This window comes from Clavelina lepadiformis, chromosome 2 (assembly GCF_947623445.1).
Source record: "Clavelina lepadiformis chromosome 2, kaClaLepa1.1, whole genome shotgun sequence".
Classification (NCBI taxonomy): Eukaryota; Metazoa; Chordata; class Ascidiacea; order Aplousobranchia; family Clavelinidae; genus Clavelina; species Clavelina lepadiformis.
The window spans coordinates 2597814-2619311 of record NC_135241.1 but is presented as its reverse complement, the minus strand read 5'-3'; the positions used below and the strand labels follow the sequence as shown (position 1 = coordinate 2619311).

Below are 21498 nucleotides of genomic sequence, written 5' to 3'. Positions count from 1 at the left end.
GAGAGCAGTTGCACGCCAACTGGCTCGACGCTTTCCTATTTTCTGGGAATTCCAAGCAATTAAAAATTTTCGCCACTTGTTGCTCATCTTCGAAATATCGCCGCATTATTACATGTTTCTTCTTGCGGTTGCTTGTGTATCTGTATTTGTCAGACCAAACAGCAACCGAGAAAATTTCGAACTTTCATCATTTCACTTGTCAAAACCGTCAAACATTATGTCATGCTTGTTTGCGTCACCTTGCGGTTGAGAAACAAGGTTTGCCTTTAACAAAGTAATTTGACATTTCCTCACATTGTTTTGATAATTTAGGATATCATGCATGGAGATTAAAGTTTTTATTTACAAACCGAGTTGCTGCAATGTGTACTAAGAATGAAATCCTTGTTAAAATGAAAGCGGTTACTAAAAAAAATTATAAACTTCATAACAACTTCTTGCGTACCTTCCGGCAATATTACATTGTGAGCAATGACGGCAGAGTCCGTGGAAGGCTTTAATGATATGCAGAGATTACGAATGGGTTTAGCGTCAACAGACAATGTTAACGTTTCATTTATAGGAAACTAAACGCATGCGAAAGTATTTCATTTGTCCTCTATTTAGTCGAACAACTATAAAGCCATAGGAGTTGGACACATTTTGCACTGGTTTATTTTTATCGCTTATAGTTAGGTCGTGGTTTGTTATTAAGAACTTCGAGTGACGTCGCAATGTCAATTTCATTTAGTTTCAATAACATGTCCTATATACGCGCTATAGGTCGGACAAAGTTTGTGAAAATTGTGTAGAGGCACGCACGAGCCAACAGATTCAATGGGAGTTTACAGACCGTTTGGGCTACCAGGTGCGCTGCTGTTTACTAGTACTTTAAACGTGCTCAGTCTGTTATTAACGACTACATTCCCATATAACAGCAGTCATTTTGCTAGTTGGTGGCTTGACTGATTGATCAGGTAGTCTTTGTCCGAATTTATTTTATTTGAAAAGGCAGGTGTCAACGTTGAGAATAAAGTGGAAGTGTAATATATTAAGCAATCAATAACTTACAAGATAAGGTAAATACGGAGTCGATTTGTTAAATAACTTGATTTAGTCGTAAGCGTTGGGTCTGAAAAAATGCCCAATCACTATTTCTTACTGCTACGCAACCGCTAAAGAAGTCATGTTAATTGAAATGTCGTCAATTAATTTTCTCAAATGAATCGATTTAATTCTTCTAGTTGAGCCGCTAATCAGCATAATTCACTTCTTTCATCGATTTCGATATATCGTTTGCCAAGTTCTTTCACCCTATACTTGGAATAGGACGCACTAATTGAATTAGCAGCTAACAACGAGTCATTTGGGAATTATCACGCGGCAATTGGCCTTTGTTTTTTAGGCCGAAAGTGGAAAGAGCACTCGATGTTTGATAGTTTTTTGTCGAGCGCAATTAGGCGATGAGCAATTGCAAAATCGATGTTAAATTAGCGCTATTGTCTTAATCAAACCGAACTCGATCTATCTTTTGTGATTAAATGGACCGGCCTTGACCTAACAGCTTGTCTCTGATCTGCGCATGCGCGTTATATGCATTCGTGGAAGACCACTCGAGCGTAATGACGTAGTAAGGGTAGTTTGTTTTGTCATAAATAAGAAACGTTAATGCTTAAAACAATCCTACAAGTTTTAAAAAAGATATCGTTTGTTAATGAGGTCATAATAAAAGTATTTTATCTGAGCAATAATAAACGTCAAGTGAAATTCTCTTCAAAACTAATTCCATAAGAAACTCTGTAAAAATATTTTTGATATGAAAATGAAATGGTCTCCAAATTAAGAACAAAAATTATTCATTTTATTGTATTTTAATTTTAATTTTTGGGAATATAATTAGTAGTGTTTTTTAGCTCCAAAAGGTCTCCAAAATTTGATATAAACTTGTTCAATTAAGTGACTCAAGTATGTTTTTTGAGATAATATGAATACTGTATCAATTTTTGATATAGAACTGGTAACACTTTATCTCTTCAACAATTTACTGATCTCGCTTAATATTTTGGCTGTTTGTTTATTTTATGTAAACTTGAAGGGTAAGACAGTATTGAATTGAATGTACAAGAAGCATAGTAAAGATTAGATGACTTGATACATATTGTGCAAGTTTCAAATTGATTTTTTCATTTAGTAACTTTTGTAAACAAATAAGCCGGCAAGACACCTTCCAAACTACAACAGTCCATTTTTTAAATCCTATTATCAAATTCTACAACTCGCAAACTTTCATTCTTATTACCAGATATAATTTAAGTCAGCACGAGGGAATGCGCTGCGGAAACTATTGTTTAGTGTTTGTAATTGTGACGTCACAACGGAACCTGCATGTTTGCAAATGATTTTGAAACTAAGGTCACTTCCTCGTTTTTGTGACGAAACTAAAACTCAACTGTTAAATCACGCTGGTGAATAGCGTATCCAACGTCATAATGGTAACACTTGTTCCTTTAGCAACGCCAGACGCGGCAAGAAAACTGAATAAGGTTATGGCACCTGGAAGGTCAGACGTACAGAACGGAAAAGTTCTCTGCGTGAGTCGATAGACCATTTTTGCAACTGTCAGCAAATGTCTACAAAAATTAAGATGTAGTATTTTGATAACCACCAAATCTCCAGTAAAATGAGCAAAAAAATGTCGATTTTTGTCAGCGGTTATGTTCTTTCATGTGGCGTCACTTTCTCACAAATTTGCTGAATTCAACTCGTGCAAACTCTGAAATTGAAAAATATAGAACACGTGAATTAAAAAAAAACTAAGTTGCTAATTCTAATCCACTATCTAATAATTATCAGACGCTGACATTAACACGTTTTTCAAAGCTTAGTTCTGTGATATATAGTGTAGTTTTGTTTCAAATTTGTCGAGTAATTACAATTTCGGGCCGAATATTTTCAAAATGAAGAGTTCTGAATAACAAAAAATATCCCATATAGCATTAAACCGTAATTTTTCAAACATTATTGTGTAAACTTACCAAATCTTTTGAAAATATTTGACGTTAGGATTAGTGTTTGTTTCCTTTTTATTTTGAGTTTTTGACAACCACATGTTGTTGACAGATTTCTTTCAGGAAATTGAATTTGGGTTGAAAATTTGCCTTAGTTTCTGGCTGCTAAGTCTATTAGGATTCTTTCGCATAGGCTCAAATGCAGAACAGCGGGCCAATCTATTACTTCTCGTAATTGAATTTAATTAAGAATTTAAATTTGATACAAACTTGACAGTTTTTTTACTTTGCAGATCCAACTTGTTAAAAGATGAAATATTGCTTTTTCTAAGCATTATTGGTTTTTTAATGTCCATCGCCATAAATTTCTATTAATTTTACTGCAATCATAATAATCTATATCGTTTACAAATTTTATAAAACTTTCATTATCGCATTCACTTTCAATTAAAATGAGCTGTAAATTTTTGTAATTTAAAAAGAATTAATTCAAACTTTGCTTCCACGATAACGAAAGCGCGTAAATAACATTTGAAAATATATTTGTTGAACGGCCAAAATATTTTGCACAAACCTCTGATTTGTGAATATTCAGTCACATGATTTAGGAAATGTCAAGCTACTTTCAAAGTGAAAGCTCTTTAACGATTATTACACAACAAACATGCATTGTTACGTACTAGCAATACGTGCAAAGTGTCAGTCTCTACACGCTGACGATCTTTCCGGCTGACTGGGTCACCCGCCGGCATCGGAAGGCGAAAAAGGCGAACAGTTGCTTTAGAATTTCTCTCCTGGCTCCAACATGCTACTTAGTTATAGGTCTACTCATCTGGCAAGAACGCGTAAGTAAGAAAGAACAGTATGACGTCATAAAGACGCAACAAAAGCGTTTCCCGATGCGTTTTCTAATCAGACGGAATTTTTCTAAGTGAATAAAGGAACTAGAATAGTAGTCATATCTTTTAGAAGATATGACTTCCAAAAGTTAATTTTAGGAAAGCTGACGATAGCAAAAATCAGTTGCGTTGCTTTTGCTTTGCTGCTTGCAAAGCGAAATAAGTTAAGTTGACTTATAGTTGATTTGGTTTGCAAGAGTTGCAACATAAGTTAGGTTTTTATCTTTAAAGTTAGACATTTTTGGTTAGTAACTCCATCGAAATTTCCAAACAACCTGGCAACGAGTTACTTGAAGTTAATAAAGTAATTATGATTAGTTATTACATAAGTTTGTTGTATTAACAGAACCATCAAACAGATTTTTCAAGTTTTTCGATAATTTTTGGCAAAATGTTAAGCGAATCGAGAAACATTTCGGCTGATTCCCTAAAATCAGCGTTTACTCCGGTCTCGCCGAATCCCTTCAGATCCGTCAGTTTGTCTCCGAGCTCCAGTGAAGGTGATAACGACAAGATGAAGCCGACTAGCAAAGAAAAACGCGCAAAGTTTTCCATCGAATCTCTGCTCTCGAAAGACCCAGCCAAACATCCGCTGACAAAAGAAGATGAAAAATACTCTGGTCAGATGCAAGGACACGGCTCGCAGAAAAAAGATTTTAACACGTCCCGACTCATTGATGCGGCTCCTCGGCCTTTCGGATTAATGGTGGAGGAAATTAAAGGACAATCTTCATCGGTAAAAGCATCCCAGGACCATGATAAAGTCCCTTTGTCATTTTACCCGTATTTTTCCCCTTTCTCAAGCAAAAATGCGGTCGCGGACGGCTCTGCTCTTTCTCCGTTATCTCCGCATTCGTCGTTGGAAATTTCTCCACCTTCAGCTTCTCCGTCGTCAATTGTTTCCCAATCACCGCTGGAATCGGAACCCACGAGAGAGAAAGAGATGCCACAGTTTTATAATTATCCCCCAAGTCTTCCGCAAATGACACACGATACTCGACGTTTCATCTCCGGCGCCTTGAACTCCATCGCTTGCCCTTTCCCGAGCCCCCTGTCCGTTCCGTCAACTCACCCAACCCTGGCCTTTCCGCAAATGACTCAAGGAGCGTTCGGAAATCCGTCATTTGCGGCGCATTTCGGAGCCAGCTTTTTCCGTCCGCAATTCAACCCTTCGTCGATTCCATTATCCTGGTTGAATAATGAAGACATAATGAGAAGATTGACAGAATTTACTGGTAACTATTTGCCATCTTTTTATTTCCTGTTTTGAAAATTAAAGGTTTAATATAATCCATGTTAAATATTTTACAAAAATTGGGGAGACATTTTGCTCGGATTGACATTGGACTTTTTCAAATTAAAACTTTCATTGAAATGCTCTCGTTGCACTTAACAGTTGGCGCCGGCTAATGTTTGCTTTGCTGTTAATTGACTGACAAGCGAGAACGTAACTTTGAAAAAGATCAAAGACCGCGTGTCCTTACGTCACAATGAAATCCCGCTTAGTGACAATATGTTGTTAATCACGCAAACTGGGTTGCGCGCTTCTGGGGAATGAAAGTGTTCGATTTTAAACAATTGAGGTGTCGGAATTATCGTCAGTTTATGCAAATTAAGATAAACAAAAGTAAATATCGCCAAACTGTCAAATTACTTTCCAGCAGAGATAATCTAAAACAAACAACCTCTTAGACACAAACTTACATTTTTATTTGTTATTCTTGCTAAAAAATCACCGCACTGTTAGGCTCTTATTGCAGTCCTACTGTTGTTGTAGTGAATCTCGATTTAAATCCATGTATCGCCATTTTTAATTCCACTTATAGGTAACATGAAGCACTTGAAGTAATCATAGTTTTGAAGATAAATACCATAATAGAGAGCGTGTGTGGTGTCTTGGTATATTTCCTAACACCAGCCATGCGAAATAATTCGATTTTAGAAATGTGGATAATACAGCACTAATATTTACTCAATTTGCCCAACGGTAGCAAATTTTATCTTTAAGAAAATATGGCCGGTTTGCCGATGCTGTGGATTCTGTTTGAACTGGCAGAGCTGTATCGGCACTAGTTTTCACGCCGAGTGATTTGTGTCCATACACAAGTAAATCTGTAACGCAAATAGGCTCGTTATTTGTCAATAATTTGTCAAAACGTCAAATTCTTATCTGGATTCTGGCCTCTTATCTCGACCATTAAACGCCCACCGACCGTCGTATTTTGATTTAAGCGGCGGCAATAGTTTAGAGTGATTATGAAGCGCTGATTTATAACGGACCAGATGGACAAGGTTGGTTTTCGTAGAAAATTGACTCACGAGTCAATGAGTCCCAATTTGTTAGCGGAATGTTTTACAAAACGACGAATTATTTGTAAATAAATCCAGTCAATAAATATGCTGGTGTTAGATGATAAATCTTTGATAGCCATGATTTATCATTCGTTATGCTCATAAAGGCGATAAGATTTAGAAAACATTCTCCGTCTGTGTCGGTTACGATTGTGCCGAATGCAAAAGGTAAATCGGTATGTTGCGGTTACATTAAGACGAGCCAAAAAGTTATAAATACGTCGTCACGGATCGCTTTATTCGGTCGTCAGACCAGACTGCTTAAAGCCATGTAATGATATCTTAACGGTCGCGTAATTTCAATTAAAGCATATTTCTGATCCTTTTTAAAGGTCATCCTGGGTTATTGAGCAAATCTAGACGCCCGCGAACCGCATTTACATCACAGCAGCTTCTCGAGTTGGAAAGACAATTCAAGCAAAACAAATATCTTTCGAGGCCGAAAAGATTTGAAGTTGCTACCACCTTGCGGTTGACAGAGACACAGGTAAACTGGGTATATTTCAATTATTGGAAGATTTGGCCGCCAGGTTCACGGCTGAGTCTAACGCAAAGGTTACTCCCAAAACAACTCTTCCGCCATTTTGTTTTTGTTTGCATAACAATCGTTACGTTTGTATCTCGCTTTATTATCGTCGTTGTAGCTCGGTCTATTACGTTTGCCGTCTCGTTTCTGTTTTGTTTCTTATAAATATCACTCACTGGGAAGCATGATGTCTATGCGATTTTTGTGGAAGCACTTTGTAAAACATTACGTTACTAAACTGGGAAACAATTTTTAAAATGCTTTGCACAAGCAATGATTGTAAACAAAGAATATACAGAAGTAGTTTTTTGCAGCCTTCAAAAATACTTTTATGTTCTTCTAGGTGAAAATTTGGTTCCAAAATCGCAGAATGAAATGGAAAAGAAGCAAGAAGTGTCGTGGAGGCCCATCTTCAAACGGTCAAGCTTCTAAAGCCAGTTGCTAAATCGTAGCTTTTGAATTTACATTCGCGTCATGAACAACACTGTGAATTGCTTCCCTTCATACTGTGCACAGAAAGTTCACGAGAAACACAATCTTTCGAAGCTGTAAAACAGGGCGTGTGACATTGGCTTAAGTAGAAAAAAAAGCATAATACAGTACAACCTATGCCTTAGGTATGTGCTCATGCTTGTATGTCTACCGCTTAAGTATCTGCCCTTTATATTTCGCGGTGAAACTTCTGTTTGTGACAATTTTCGTTATTTTGCTATAGCTTACAAATAACTTATCATCAGCAAAAATATGTCCAACTTCAATTTTTTTTATTTAATTTGACACCATAAAATGTAGCAAATGCTTCACAGTCGTCTTGCTGTGTTTGTAATTTATCCATTTTTAATTTGTCCACCGCCCAATTATATCGCCTTTTTGTTGCTTTTTGCAATGTATTTATGGCTGTGTTTGTCGAGAGCTCAATTTTAAGTAACGAAAATAGAGCAAAGTTTTGCAAAATGTTCTTCTGTTGTTTATCGCAGAAACTTACATAGTTTGCAGACAAATTCTGGTCTTCCAAAAGAAGAACGACTTTGTTCTACTATTTGATAACAACTGGCATAATTTTTAACACCCTCCAAAGATAGACCCTATAAATAGGCTAAGTTATAAAACAATTTATTAAACTCAACTACAGAACATTAAAATTTTATAATACAAACACCTTAGGCCATTTATAGGTTAGCTTTTCTCAAAAAAAAATGCTTAGGAAATCTTTGAAGAGCTCCATTAACAAATAGACTTACCACTTAGCTATATGATGTTGATACGAAATCTTATAATAGATTTAGTAGCCATTTATGATGTAGAGATTATTGACGAAGGTGCCGTTACATTTGAAATGCCATAATGCGGACAACTAAAATATTTGAAGTGTCGACAAGCAAAGTGTTTAAGAACCGACAGCTAAATTATAGCCACTTACTGTACAATGACATATATCTGCGCTATATACATTTGCGTCCAAAACATCATGTTCAAACGTCTTCCTCTGTTGCTTTTCATCGGAAAAATGTTCAATAAAACTCTTGTTTTTATAAAATCTATTTTATAATCTCAAAACCGATGAGAGTAGACCTATCGACAAATTAATAAAAGTAAGCTGCCAACAGCGGATTATTGAAAACATTTGGCAGGGTAACTGCCTCTTGAAACCAGGCAATCCTGCTCTTGGCCACCAGGTTTGTTTATTCTATTTAAACAAATGGGTCAGAAAAAACGGATATAGCTCATGTATGAATAAAAATCATAACAGATTATAGTTTAGACGACTTATGAAGTTATTAACTTTAAGTAGCTAAACGTACCATACTGGTAAGTGTGTGCTTGCGCACGCCGAAATGATATAATTGGTCGCGTTCTTTCTATCAATGTAAGCTGCTTAAACTGGTGATGATCTTGTTAACTTTGTCAGCTATGATTTACAACAATGGAATTGTAAAACCGATACCATTCAAAAAGTACCCACCATATAAGTTAATTAATGGTTGCTCGTTTGCGTATGACTTTGTTTGTATGTTGCGGTAAAATTATGGCAAACTAATGAAGTTACATGTGTTATGAAACACTGTATTTGGTCGTCTATTTGGAACGCTTTAGCACTTTATTATTTATAGCCAACTGGCAATTTTTACGTCCTACTTAATGCATTTTTTCGTTTGCTGACAGGAATTGTCAATTTTTTTCCAGCTGAACCAGGTAGTGGTCAACCGCTTTTATATCTCACATTTAAAAAGTAATTCCAACAGAGTAAAATATCTTTTAATGCCGGAAAGATTTTAAGTTAAACAACCACCTTGAGGTCAGCCATAAACCATGTAAAATCAATTGTATTTAAAACCACGTTTGGAATTGCTTATTTTATTTATCGGGAATCTCCAACCTGAAAAAGACGAAAATGATGACGTAAGAACCTTAGTTAATTGTTTTTACTCACGCGTATGTTTGTTCTGTTTTTATAATTCATATAATTCATACATTTAAAAATTGGTTTGTTCAAATTTACAAATTTGTTCAATTGCAACTTTAATTTATTTTTGTGTGTTGTTATTTTGCTCTACCAAATAAAAACATTGCTCAGTATGCCGTTGGAAAGGGAAGAGTGTTTATTATTAATCGATACCCATGTCATTAGCAAAAATCGGTTGCCACAAATAACCTTTGACCCGAGTAGTCAAAACAAATTGAATTTTCTTCCATGCGAATCGCGATTTGAACCAAATTTCGAATCATTTTGAGCTTTGGTTTGGTGTTATTACCCCGATTTAATGAGGGCTTAGATATTACAGTTAGTATTTTGTAGTGTCTACTTTTTTCTGGCTAATAGTAATCACTGTCAAGGTTGTGCTGCATTGTTGCGGATATTTGCACGTTTGCCGATCGTTGATTTGTTGATGATGAATTGCAATGGATAAAGACGACCAACATGTTCAGCAATTAAAGGAAATATTTTTAAGTTTTTGTACGGACGGATGTGCAGGTTTAAACAAGGATCAGCTGCTGGAACTTTGCAATAGGTAGGCTGACAAAAATAGCCGAATCAGTGCTTGTTGTCGAGTCTCTTGTAGGCTTTTGCACTCTGCATTGAAAACCTGCATGGCAAGGAGTTGTGACGTAATACAAAAGAAATGTGGGTGTAGCATACAAGTGCACAACCAGATGAGGTCATAATTTGAGTAGCTGAAGTCTAGTATACAAAGGCATCCTGTGGCTGTGCACTTTATACTAGACCCAGAAATCTTGACGCAATAATTCCTATGCATAACGGTACTCATCCCTGACATAGCCTATACCATGTAGACATAGGGCAGCAGTTCTCAATTCACTTTCTAGAGCCCACCCCTTTCAAAAGAAATCATTTTTCACACCCAATGCACAATCTAGCTAAGAGTTTTAGACTCCTCTTTTTACATAATCATATGAAAAAAGTAGTTCCAAAAATCCAGCAAACACTAAAATTTAACATAATGGACATTGCTGCATCTGCATGCACGAGATTCATCAATGTGCGCATGCTGAACGTTTTTATCTTCACAACAATTTACAGTAAAAAATACTTCAGCATATGCCGTCACATCAAAGTTTGTGTCTTTGTACGCATGATTTCCCGAGGCTCAAGTGATAAAGAATTATCGCTGAGTTTAAGTGGTGCTAAGAATTTTCTCAATCTAAGGATAAAGATTGTGATACCATACTGGTCTGGTGTTAATAGCAAATTACTATTTTCTAGGTTGTCTTTAGAAGGTTCTTGCTTGGAATTAGTTGTTGACCTTGCTTTTCCAAATCAATATATTCACGATGGCGACCATCTTATATACTTCGATCGGTTCTGTGATTGTTTTATTGCTGCTTTATCAGAAGTTGGCGATCCTATTTCTTCAGCAGAGAGTAATGTACATGAAGAGAATACTGAAAGTAAGTTTATTAAAATAACTTATTTAGCAAGGTGCAATGAAACTTTTACGTTAAAAATATACCTGTGCATTTAAAAAGGCAAGCAGTTGTAGGTGTAACTGTTTCTACAATTTCCTGGTTATGCATCAAACTGATTTCTATTAACTTGTACATTATGAAATATTATAGTAAAACCGCGATTAGTGAGAGGAGGTCGATCGTACGGACGGAAATCAAAGCCAGCAAACCCTGATTGTAGTGACACTGCAGACGATGTGTTGAATGAGAAGCCAGACTGCAATGACAACATGAAATTGTTCCGTGATAGTAATCAAAGGTATATATTGCATCACCACAAGCACAACCACTAGCCATATGTTTTTTCATTCTGAAATCATAGATAACTTAAATAAATATATTTAAAGCAATCTTTTTAGTTGATTATTCATCATTATAATATCTATATTATGCCTATAGGCTAGCCCATAATATGTTTCACATGAAAGTTATTGTGTTTATAGTTATGTTGACCTTGTTGCTTCATCAATCATATTGATGTTTCTAAAGTTACCAATACTAAACATTTTGTCCTACCTCTCTCACACTATTGACTGTTATCAGCTCTGACACTGTTGTCATATCTTCTGATGACTTGGACAAGCAATCTGAACACGAAGAGGAATGTTACTTTCATCATAGAACTCGGCATGACGAGAAGCAGGAATATTTTGAAGCAGGTGGAAGATCTGACGCAACATCCATGCAGGGAATGAGCGGCTTCACCTCCTCTAATGAAACCTTTGTGAGTTTTAAACATACAGTTAATTAAATGATGAATTACATATATTTCTTCTACACAAGCAGTGCCTTATACATGTTTCTCGTATAAAATATATCCTACTTCACTGTAAGCATTGAATGCTATTTTTTTCTTTTATGTTTATTACAGGATTGCTTCGCTGAGCATAGCTCTGCCACATTATTTGGTGACAATGAAATAAATTTATTCTCTTCGCTTGATTTGGACGGCTCTGGTGAAGTCGAGATTGATCATGTCGTGGAATTATGGAAGCAAGGTGGCGTCAGTGAGCCAGCTGCTATATTTCAAGTTAGTTCATAGATCAATAAATATGTTGGCAGCGGGTAGATGTAAATATACATGAATACTATAACAAACTAGATAGCCTAGTAGAAGTAGCATTCACTGATGCTGTCATGTGCTTTTAGCAGAAATATATGGTCAAATAAATTAAATATTTTGTGTGCAAATATGAAATATCACTGATTGATGGTGGATTGGTGTTTAATAAATCCTATGTTTACTCGATGCACAGGCACTTGGGATCCACGGTGGCGATGGAGTTGTAACTGGTGGTCTTGGGCTATCAACGACTCTTGAAAAAGAAGTTTTATCTCTTCTCTCCTCTCAAAATTCTGGGGATTCTTTAACGCAAGCTCTTCTCATCAGTTACAAGCACCATTCACACTTTGTCAAGTATGAACAGTTTTTAGATTATGTTGAAAAAATATTGATTTTACCAATGACTTATGCGTTCAATGCTGTTGTTATTTAAAGCAAAACTATATATTTTAGTTGTGTGGTACCCTACAAAGGGCAAGTTTATGTCAAAGGTATTATATATACATCAAATATGGTAATATTAAGAAAATTTGGTATTTTTCATATTAATAAAAAACAGAGAGGTGGAATTACTTTATAAATAGTTTGTGTAACAGTGTGAAATCAATAGAAAATTTATATGACACCGCAAGCTGTAATAAAAGATTCTGTACTATTTATTCTATATATAATGTGTAGTGAATGAGAATAGACTCGCTGTAAAGTTATATGCAGTGAAGTATGTATTAATCCTGCTTTGCATGTACCTTTCAAAATTTCTTGTAGCCCCAGTGATTGTTTTCAAACAGACACTGGCATTGATTTTAACAATATTTGATTTGTTGTTACATGATTGTAAATATTTAATTTCTAGTTCACAAGTTGATCACCATCGCCACCAAGCGGACAAGATGAGGGATGATCTTGAGAGATCCGAACTTCGCAATTCCAAGATAATCGAGGAGGTTGACGATCGCTACGTTACCATAGATCAGCAGAATGAAAGACGAATCAGCAATTCTGAGAAGAAATGGGCCAAGAAATTAAACTCGGTGCAACGTAACTTCGACAGGGAACGAGACGCGATTGTATCGCAGTCAAATCTCGAGAGGGACACTTTAAAAAAAGAACTAGGTATTTTGTTTACTCTTTGGGTCTGGATAAAAGTTTTTGAATGAAAGCTTCACTTTGCAGACAAAAACTTTTTTGTGTTAAATAGAAATAAGTTTGTTTAAAATGTTCGACATGTTTATGTCTACAGTACAACCATGATCAGGACTGGTAGATTTCTATGATATGAGTAATCTATGATTTGGGTGATTTTGTTAACATCATATTTTAGTATTGCTTCAAAAATCCATGATATAGTTCAAACTTCCACACACAATATGACTCTGCAATGAGATAACCGTAGGGGAAAGCAACGACATGTCCAAATAGTAGTTACAGATTGACTAAATAAGACCACTATAAAGAAAACAGCAATACTTTGAAACTACAGTACCTATTGTATATATATTAGGATGTTTCATTTTTTCGAGATTCTTTCATTGTGCCCAAAATACCGCCTAGGGAGACCCCAAGCTTTTTTAAATTCCAAAATGGTGAAAAAATGAAACATCCTAATATATATAAGTTATAAGTTTATTATGGATCATCTATGGTAAGACAAAATTATTTGTGCTTGTACCTTTCAGGTTTTTGTTTGCATGTCTTGTTAATTACAGCTATAATATATTTCTCGGCCATTAATCTTTAGCTTTTTTGGTGCTCATTATTGCTCCAGTGTTTCTAAAGAGTGTAGCATTCTATAGTTATTTGCAACTTATCTCAAGTAGGATACTTGTTTGTTGTTGTGACAGACACTCTTCATGAAGATGACCTGATGCTTCGTCGGAAGATTGACAACCTTATCTCGGAGAACAGCTCACTCACTAGGGAGTCCAATCAACTATGTGAAAAGCTCTCAGATGCAGAAAAAGATGCCGAAAGACTTCGCAAAGATCTAGAATGCCTTCTTGCAGCCAAGGTTTGTTTTTGTGGTGATAGTGGTCATGTCACATCTTTGATCATTGAGTGTAAAGGGGCCTCAAACCCCCAAGGCTTTGATGAAGATGTTTTTTTCCCATGCTGTGTCATGAATTTATCAAGTCTATTGCACTGTGGCCGGACTCAAAGAATAAATTTTCATTTTTTTTATACAGACCAGCGATATGTCAGACCCCATCAATACGTCTCAGGAAGAAAAATTTGCATTAATTATAAAAGAATACGAAGCGCAGTGCCGGGTATGCAGTTAAAGTTTTGTTTTAATGTTTAAATAAAACACACTTTTTTAAGAGCGTATGATATTAAGCAACTAGTAAAATAATTGTACCAGTGTTTGTTTCATCGTATGGATTGGCTCTCATAAAATTGATAACAATTACTAAGCAAAGGGTGTGCATTTCTGAATACCTAACTGAGTATATTTCAATGTAGTATTTAAATATTTGGAATAACTATTTGTTCTCCAGCCAAATAATGATTTGAAATTCAGTACCTTGTCAGTTTCAAATAAAATACAATAATTAAGGCGTAAAATGGTGTAATTTTTAATATCAATTTGTGAGAAGTTTAAAAACAAGCTTTTGTTATTTACAAAACGACATAAATGTATAATACTGATGTCGAGCTAACATACAACTCTATTTAATTTACTGTACTTGTTGGTTTTATCAGTTAATGGTTGATACAGATGCAGCACTTGAAATAAATTAATCCAAATTAATCTGAAGTACCAATATTTGGATAAGAAAGATCATCCCTAAACTAAGTGCTTTCATTATGGCGGCCATTACTTTGATTCTAATTATATTATTTGTATTGAACCAACAGTGTTGAGTTTGTATTGTTCAACTGAAGGCTAATGTTTTTATTATGGTGGAGATGGAGTATAATGATTGTATCTCGCTGTTATACAGCAGGTCATGTTTATTTAATCTGAGTGTTGTTTCACAACCACAAGGCAGTTTTGGCATGTCCAGCTGTTTGGTGAGACAATGAGGATTTTTTCCTTTATTAACGCTCTAATTTTTGCCTGTGACAAAGAAACAAAAGTTTTAAAACAGTTGTGTTGCACCGCAGTGTCATACAAAATGCCATAAGTACGCAAAAATAATTGTTGTAGTGTAATGTATGCAGAATCTAGCTGATAAAAACGATGAACTCATGATAGAGGTAGAATCTCTCCGTGCGAAGATACGTCATCAAGAAACGTTTGAAAACTACAACAATCAAAATATTTATGCTGAAGAAAAACTACTTTCACCGAAACGTAAAAAAGCAACTAGACAAAGTTTCAATAAGATGACACACTCAATGGCTGAAAACACGAGTGACATGGACAGCGGTATGTTTCTTTTAAATAAGTGTCGCTGAGTGATTTTGAATTTGATTACAGTAATGACATATTTTGACTTACTTAGCACTAAATTAAACTTCCCATTCATTATCGTAGATGTAGTAGTGGATAGTGATGTTGTAACTAGTTGTGATTAGAATTGTGATGACAATTTTTGTTGTGGAAAGTTATGGCATATTCTGTATCCATGACACTTATGTTCCGTTCTGATAAGGTAATAGTATATATTATTATGGATTATTTTTATTAGCAAATTAAACTTTTATCTTCAGAGCCGCTCTCAAACTCGATGGAAAGCTCTGAGTTGGGTCACATTTCACCTTCGAGGTCCAACAAGGGAAGCCCATTCAGAAATTCTCAAAATTTTTCAAACGCCCGAATGATTGAACTTGAAAGCCTAGTGGAAGAATTACGGAGAGAGAGAAGGCATTGTGTGGATAACTTCATTGATGAAAAAGTATGCAGTGTTTCAGTGTGCTGGAAACCTGGAAAACATTATATCGTATTGTACACTACTGTATGTTGTTTTGTAAACTATAAAATGAAACCAAAGGTAACATGCTACAACCTGATTTTGCTTTCACTAAAGAACTGTGGACATGGTGAACACTTTTCTTTTACCTGTTGCTATGAAGTATATCCAGTGTTCATTTAAGAGTTTATCTCATTTCTCATCCATCAACAACATTTGACTTTTTCAGAATAAACTTCGAGCTGATTTGGAGAAAGAATTTCAATTAAAACTTGAAAAAGAAAAGACGAAGTTTAGTTGCTATGACGATAACAAGGCCGTGGAAGAGCAACAAAACATGACAATGCGTTTATTGAAGGACATGACGAAGCAGAAAGATGAGGTGAAAATTTTAATGTGAATGTGACGACGTCATCTGTTACTATTTCATAAATTTTTAAATTTTACTGAACAGTACTTCAACATTTGTCACATACTTGTTCTGTTTCTATTGCATAACTGGATTATCCGTTGATTTGCAATTTTCTAGTTGGACGTTGAATGCACAAAATTGAAGGATTCGCTCATGTCTTTGAAGTCTAGTAACCAACAAGGGATGGCAGACTTGTGTAGAGAGTTTGCAAATGAAAAATCTGAACTTGTCACTAATTATAATGAGAAGGTTTGTTTTTTTGTTATCTGCTTTTTTTCAAGCATTCTTTTTCATATCATGATTTTTATGAAACTAAATTTTCTCTCACACATTGTGATCGTGACCTACAAAGTGACAATATCTTTGCCATTAACATGTTAACTGTTGCGTGGTCGTTAAGGACAATCAAGTCTGGGATGATAAGTTAAAACGCCAAAACTGAAACAATTGCTTTGTATTCATGTTCTGGACATTTGACGACTGCATAATTTTTGAAACTTTTCCTGGCTTGGTGTCAGGATGTTGTTGTCCATCTCAGGCATCACGAATTGGTAACATTGACGAAAACATCGAGTAAAATCATTTTAGGTGAAAGATCTCGAAGAAAAACTTGACAATATCAATCAAAAGTTGAAAGATGAGGAAGCAACAAACGGAAGATTTGCCGAACAATTAAAGAATGAGAGACTGCAACACCAGGAGGCGCTGTCTGCACACCAAGAGATTATCACAAAATTTGAAAGGTTTCCTCTAATGTTATGTTGCCACAACATTTTTAATTTTTTCATTGTGATATTATTAGGGTGTGTCTGGTTTGGCTGAATTGTGATCTATGCTTGATTTAGCTGTCTAATGCAGTTTAGTCTAGATTTAGTTTAGTTAATTTATCATTATTTTTTGTGGTCTTTGAAGTCTTATTTATCGATAATTTACGTTTCAGCTTAAATACGAATGGTATTTCTTGCAATTTTCGATACGGTAGTAATGCAGAACTGTAATTTTTTTTACTAATTATTTTTCAGGTCCACATTAACGAAATCATCCAGTTTAGCTGATGTTGAAAATGACAATATAAGAACTTTGAAGGAGCGACACGATAATGAACTTGTAAAACTGAAGCAAAGTCATGCGCTTGCCCTGGAAGCAGTCAAACATGAAACTGAAGAAAAATTGGATCAAATTTTATCAGAAAGGCAACAGGTGAGGACAAATAACCAGCTACCAAGGAGATAAACAATAAAATAAACATTTCATCAATAAACAAACATATTTTTGATCAGGTGCTATATGAATCTTGAAATAGTGTTTTCTTTTTGCATCATCACAAATATTTAGTTCCAAGAGAGTACATCGATGTGCAGTGAACTGGAACGGCTGCAGGAGAACATCGGCGTGGAGAGGAGAGAGATGCACAAGAGAATGGAAGAGATGCGGGCCGCATTTGAGCACGACGCGGCTGAACTAAAGCAACTGTTGGATTGTGATAAAGCCAAGTTACGAAAACAATTAAGGTATTTATATTGGCAAAGGTTCAAGATTTTTGTTCTTTTATTGAAGTTTTTGCTTGGAGCACATCATCTTGTTTACTTGGTTAACATGATTTTATTTTTATCAGTTAAATACTTCATATTGTTGCCTGTAATACTTAATATTATACAGTAAGTTTTAATCTAATTATTAGTAGAGGTTTAACCAACACTTAATGTCATGATACAGTTAATTATTGTTACTTAATTTGTTTACTTTTGAATTAAATTTAATTCTAACAATTTTTTGAATTCAGTGAAGAAGTGGCCTTGCTCAGGCAGAGGCTCGCCGAAGACACAGAGAGAGAGATAAAGAGAAAAAGGCAGCATCTTGAGGAGGAGGAAGAACTCTTGAGGAAGAAGGAGCAGCTTGTCATTGCCCAGACAGCCGAGGTTGAGCGGCTTGAAGGAAAAGTGGAAGATCTAAAGGTATTGTTGTTGATGTGAAGGGTTGTTGAAATTTTGAAAGTTTTTGTATTTGAAAATTTTGTATTTTTTGTTTTGAAATTGCATTTTTGTCATTCCTTAGTAAGTTAATGATGGGCAGTTTTTTAAGCCATCAATTAATTTTAACATTTTCAACGATTAAGTTGTTAAAATGTAGGCATTTCCGCAACTAAATTATACATTCATTAATTCCTATGAAACCTCCAATAGATGAGAAACATTGAGTTGGTATCGATGCTCTCAAAATCCAACTCCGCTCTCCATGAGCAGGAAGAGGAAGTTAGGAGAATAAAAGAAACAAGCAGGGATGCTGATGTAACACATTTAGAGGAAAGAGTGAGAGAAATGAACAAAAAAGTAAAAGAAAAAGAACACCTCAACTTCACTTTACGACAGCAGGTAATCGATATGATGTAGAAAAGCAAACCTATTAATTAACCAGGAAGTTCTTGGTTTATAATATCCCAATCGCTTTTCCAATTCAATGTACCGTCATTGTTTCTCGTTTGATTTAGTCTGATATATATTGATACCTTGATACATACCCTAGTTTATTTTTATATGGCTTACTTAAATTTTTTTTGGCTAACACTTACATATGCTTGCTTTCATAGTTAGCGGACGTGAATGATGAACGTAAGGAAAAACTTATCTTCCTTTCAAATCTTCAAACTAATCTTGCTTTGAAATCAACCGAAATTTCACAGTTAAAGCAAGAAAATGTTGAACTTGCAGAAAAGGTTTTAACATTTTTCACTCTTGTTGCTTATGCTTCTGTTAATTGTTATAATAAATGATCTTACTTGCAATGAAGTTGTGCTGCTAACATTAACTACCACTGAAGCATTCTACTTTCAGTGAAGTTAATCATTGAAATGAAAATATATCTGGTTTGTTAATTACGTTATAAATGTAACATACGAATTAATGAAACATTGAAACAAATGGTAATTTGTTAAATATTTTTTGTTAGCTCAGCCAGCTTGAATGTGAGCGTCTTGCTAATCGTGTCGAAACTGCTGGACTGGCTGCAAAGTGCGAGGAGCTTGAAAGAAGTCGTGTAATTCCTCCTGTTCCTTCTCCGCGTTCGTGTCATAATCGCAATGATGAGGTAACAAAGGACCATAGAGAAGAGAATAAGAAAGAAAATGGACTCCTGAAAGAGAAAATGAAACTCATGCAAAAGGTTGGATGTTATCGCAATACGTGAACTGACTGTAACAGTGAATTAAAATAATTATATAATCTGCTTTTCTACGATTATTAACAATTGACAAATATCTCCTTCGGTTTTGTTAATTAATATTAAACGATCAGGAGATCGGAGATCTACAAAATCAACTTGCTGAGAAGTCTGACGAGGGAATACAGCCACTTGGTGGTGATAATATAATTGAAATTGAAAGTGTCACTTCGAATCCGAGTGAAAATGTCCTGACGTGTTTGCGAGGTCGTCTAAATAAGACAAGGACCCAGCTGACTGATCAGATGAAAAAATCAAAAGATTTGGTAAGTAGAGAAAAAACACCAATGCAAATTTGTATCCACAGACACAGCAAGTGTATGTGTGTTATAAATTTCATTCGGTTATAGCATTTGCAAAATTTCACTTGCCAAACTACACAAAAATGCTCATGGTACGTGTAAGGAAAGAGTTTGGAGGTTAAAACCCCATCCATTTGTTGATGCTTTGCTTTTAAAATGTATTTGTTACTTAACCTATTATGTGTAGTTGTTCAACCCCTTTTATGAATGCTTGCTACATACACCAATGCATATTGTATATTTAAAATAGTTGTTTGTATTTATGTTGTTTGTATTGAAAGATTGTCCGAGCATTCAGTTAAATAATCACATATTTATTATTCTGTTCCAAAAACATTGCTAAACGATAAACATCGATTGAAATCTTTTTTCGCATCTATTGTGCAGTATTCCAAGTTGGCCAAAACCGAACTACTCGTAAAAGATCTGTACAGTGAGAACGCTCATCTGATGCGGGCGCTACAGGTGACAGAAGCGAGGCAGAAAGATGCGGAGAGAAAGTTGCTGGATGAAAGAGATCGATGCAGATCACTTGGAAATCTCTTGCAGAAGGTTTCTCCTCAAGTTTAAGCATTTCGCAAAATCTTGTTTTCCTCACGCAATGAACATGTTTTAACCGATTAATTATGCACCATGTAAACTCATGACGAATATTGCTGCTTGTAATTTTTTCCTATACCAGCTTACTCTTTGCTCAACTTATTTATTTGCAATCATGAACATTTGCAAAGCTCACAAATAACTTTCGCTATATATTGGATCATTCATTGTGTCTACTCAGTTAATGTTTTTTTAGATCAAGATTTAAATTGTGCGCCATTATTAGGCAGTATGCTGTATATTTTGTTCTGTGAGTGATAGTGTTTTGAATGCTATAGTCGTTAATAGCCAAAAGATCATATCGTACATACTTTACCTGACATTGTTTTGCTGTTATTGTTTTCTACCAATTGAGTGAAGCTTGCTATCTTGTTTTTTCTACCAATGTCTGACTCATAAAATGTTTGCATATCTGGAATTATAAATTACTTCTATTTTAAGAGATATTATATACGCTGCTTGCTATTTTTGCTGTGAGTTTTGCCTTAAATTTTGTTATTTGTAGGTTATTTGTAGGGTATTAGGACTGCTGTGTTTATTCTCAGAGCTTTTGTTTTTTCTAAGCTATATCTCTTTACAGAATGATTGATGTGAATAAGCAGAATAGTTTCACGCTAATATTCTAAGAATTATGTCAAGTTATGCCACTGTGATATTTAATAATTGCTGTGTATGATCAGCTTTGGTATTTGGATTATGACAAAATACCAAGACTTCAATTTCTGGTGCTAAAGTAAGTTAGACAACGCATTATTAGACAAATAATTAATATGTTTTTGTGGCTTTTGAAAGTTTAATTTTGGTGCACCAAAAACATCAAGAAAGTCCTTTCTTGCTGATTCATACTTTGCACTTTTTTGTTTGATTATTAAATTATCTATGCTTTGTGTTGTGTTCAATAAAACTACATGATTCATCAATGACAAAAGATGGGTTTTAGTCATAGGAAAACCACACAGGTTTCTGCACGTATATAACATAACGTCCAGCGTATTTTGTTCAAACTAATTTTTTAATCGCTTTGCTTCGTTTGTCAACAAAAAGTAATTTTTCATGAAATCTTTACAAAATTGTGTTATGTTTAGTTTTCGGGCACAATGCCTTAAAGTTATACTACACAGTAACATGTTGCATGACATTCCAAGTAATGAGTAGCATTCTGCTTAAAAGGTGGAACATATATGATATGATATGAACATGATAGTCTTTTTTCACAAGCTTCTCAGCATTATAATATTAAATGCCGGTACAACTCTCTTTGGCCAATAGAAGTTGCACAGTGTCTACAGTTTCTCCTGTAAATACCCTTCAAATTTTGAGA

At 35.0% G+C, this 21498-nt stretch overlaps 2 protein-coding genes across 2 annotated transcripts; both read left to right on the top strand.

Annotated features, from left to right (window-relative positions):
* Positions 1-2170: 2170 nt before the first annotated feature.
* On the top strand, positions 2171-7712 carry LOC143446794 (uncharacterized). The gene is made up of 3 exons (XM_076946597.1): positions 2171-5121; positions 6571-6725; positions 7108-7712. Exons 1-3 carry the CDS (start codon positions 4278-4280, stop codon positions 7207-7209), a joined length of 1101 nt encoding a protein of 366 aa, XP_076802712.1. The 5' UTR covers positions 2171-4277; the 3' UTR covers positions 7210-7712.
* A 1773-nt stretch (positions 7713-9485) lies between these two features.
* LOC143446407 (uncharacterized) lies at positions 9486-21105 on the top strand. Its single transcript, XM_076946026.1, has 22 exons — positions 9486-9775; positions 10489-10673; positions 10842-10989; positions 11274-11454; positions 11602-11760; positions 11987-12147; positions 12647-12906; positions 13635-13801; positions 13977-14060; positions 14956-15163; positions 15448-15632; positions 15877-16029; positions 16177-16308; positions 16648-16802; positions 17082-17259; positions 17395-17570; positions 17843-18014; positions 18243-18431; positions 18647-18772; positions 19006-19218; positions 19350-19541; positions 19965-21105. The coding sequence occupies exons 1-22, from the start codon at positions 9666-9668 to the stop codon at positions 20145-20147; spliced, it is 3717 nt and encodes a 1238-aa protein (XP_076802141.1). The 5' UTR covers positions 9486-9665; the 3' UTR covers positions 20148-21105.
* Positions 21106-21498: the final 393 nt, after the last annotated feature.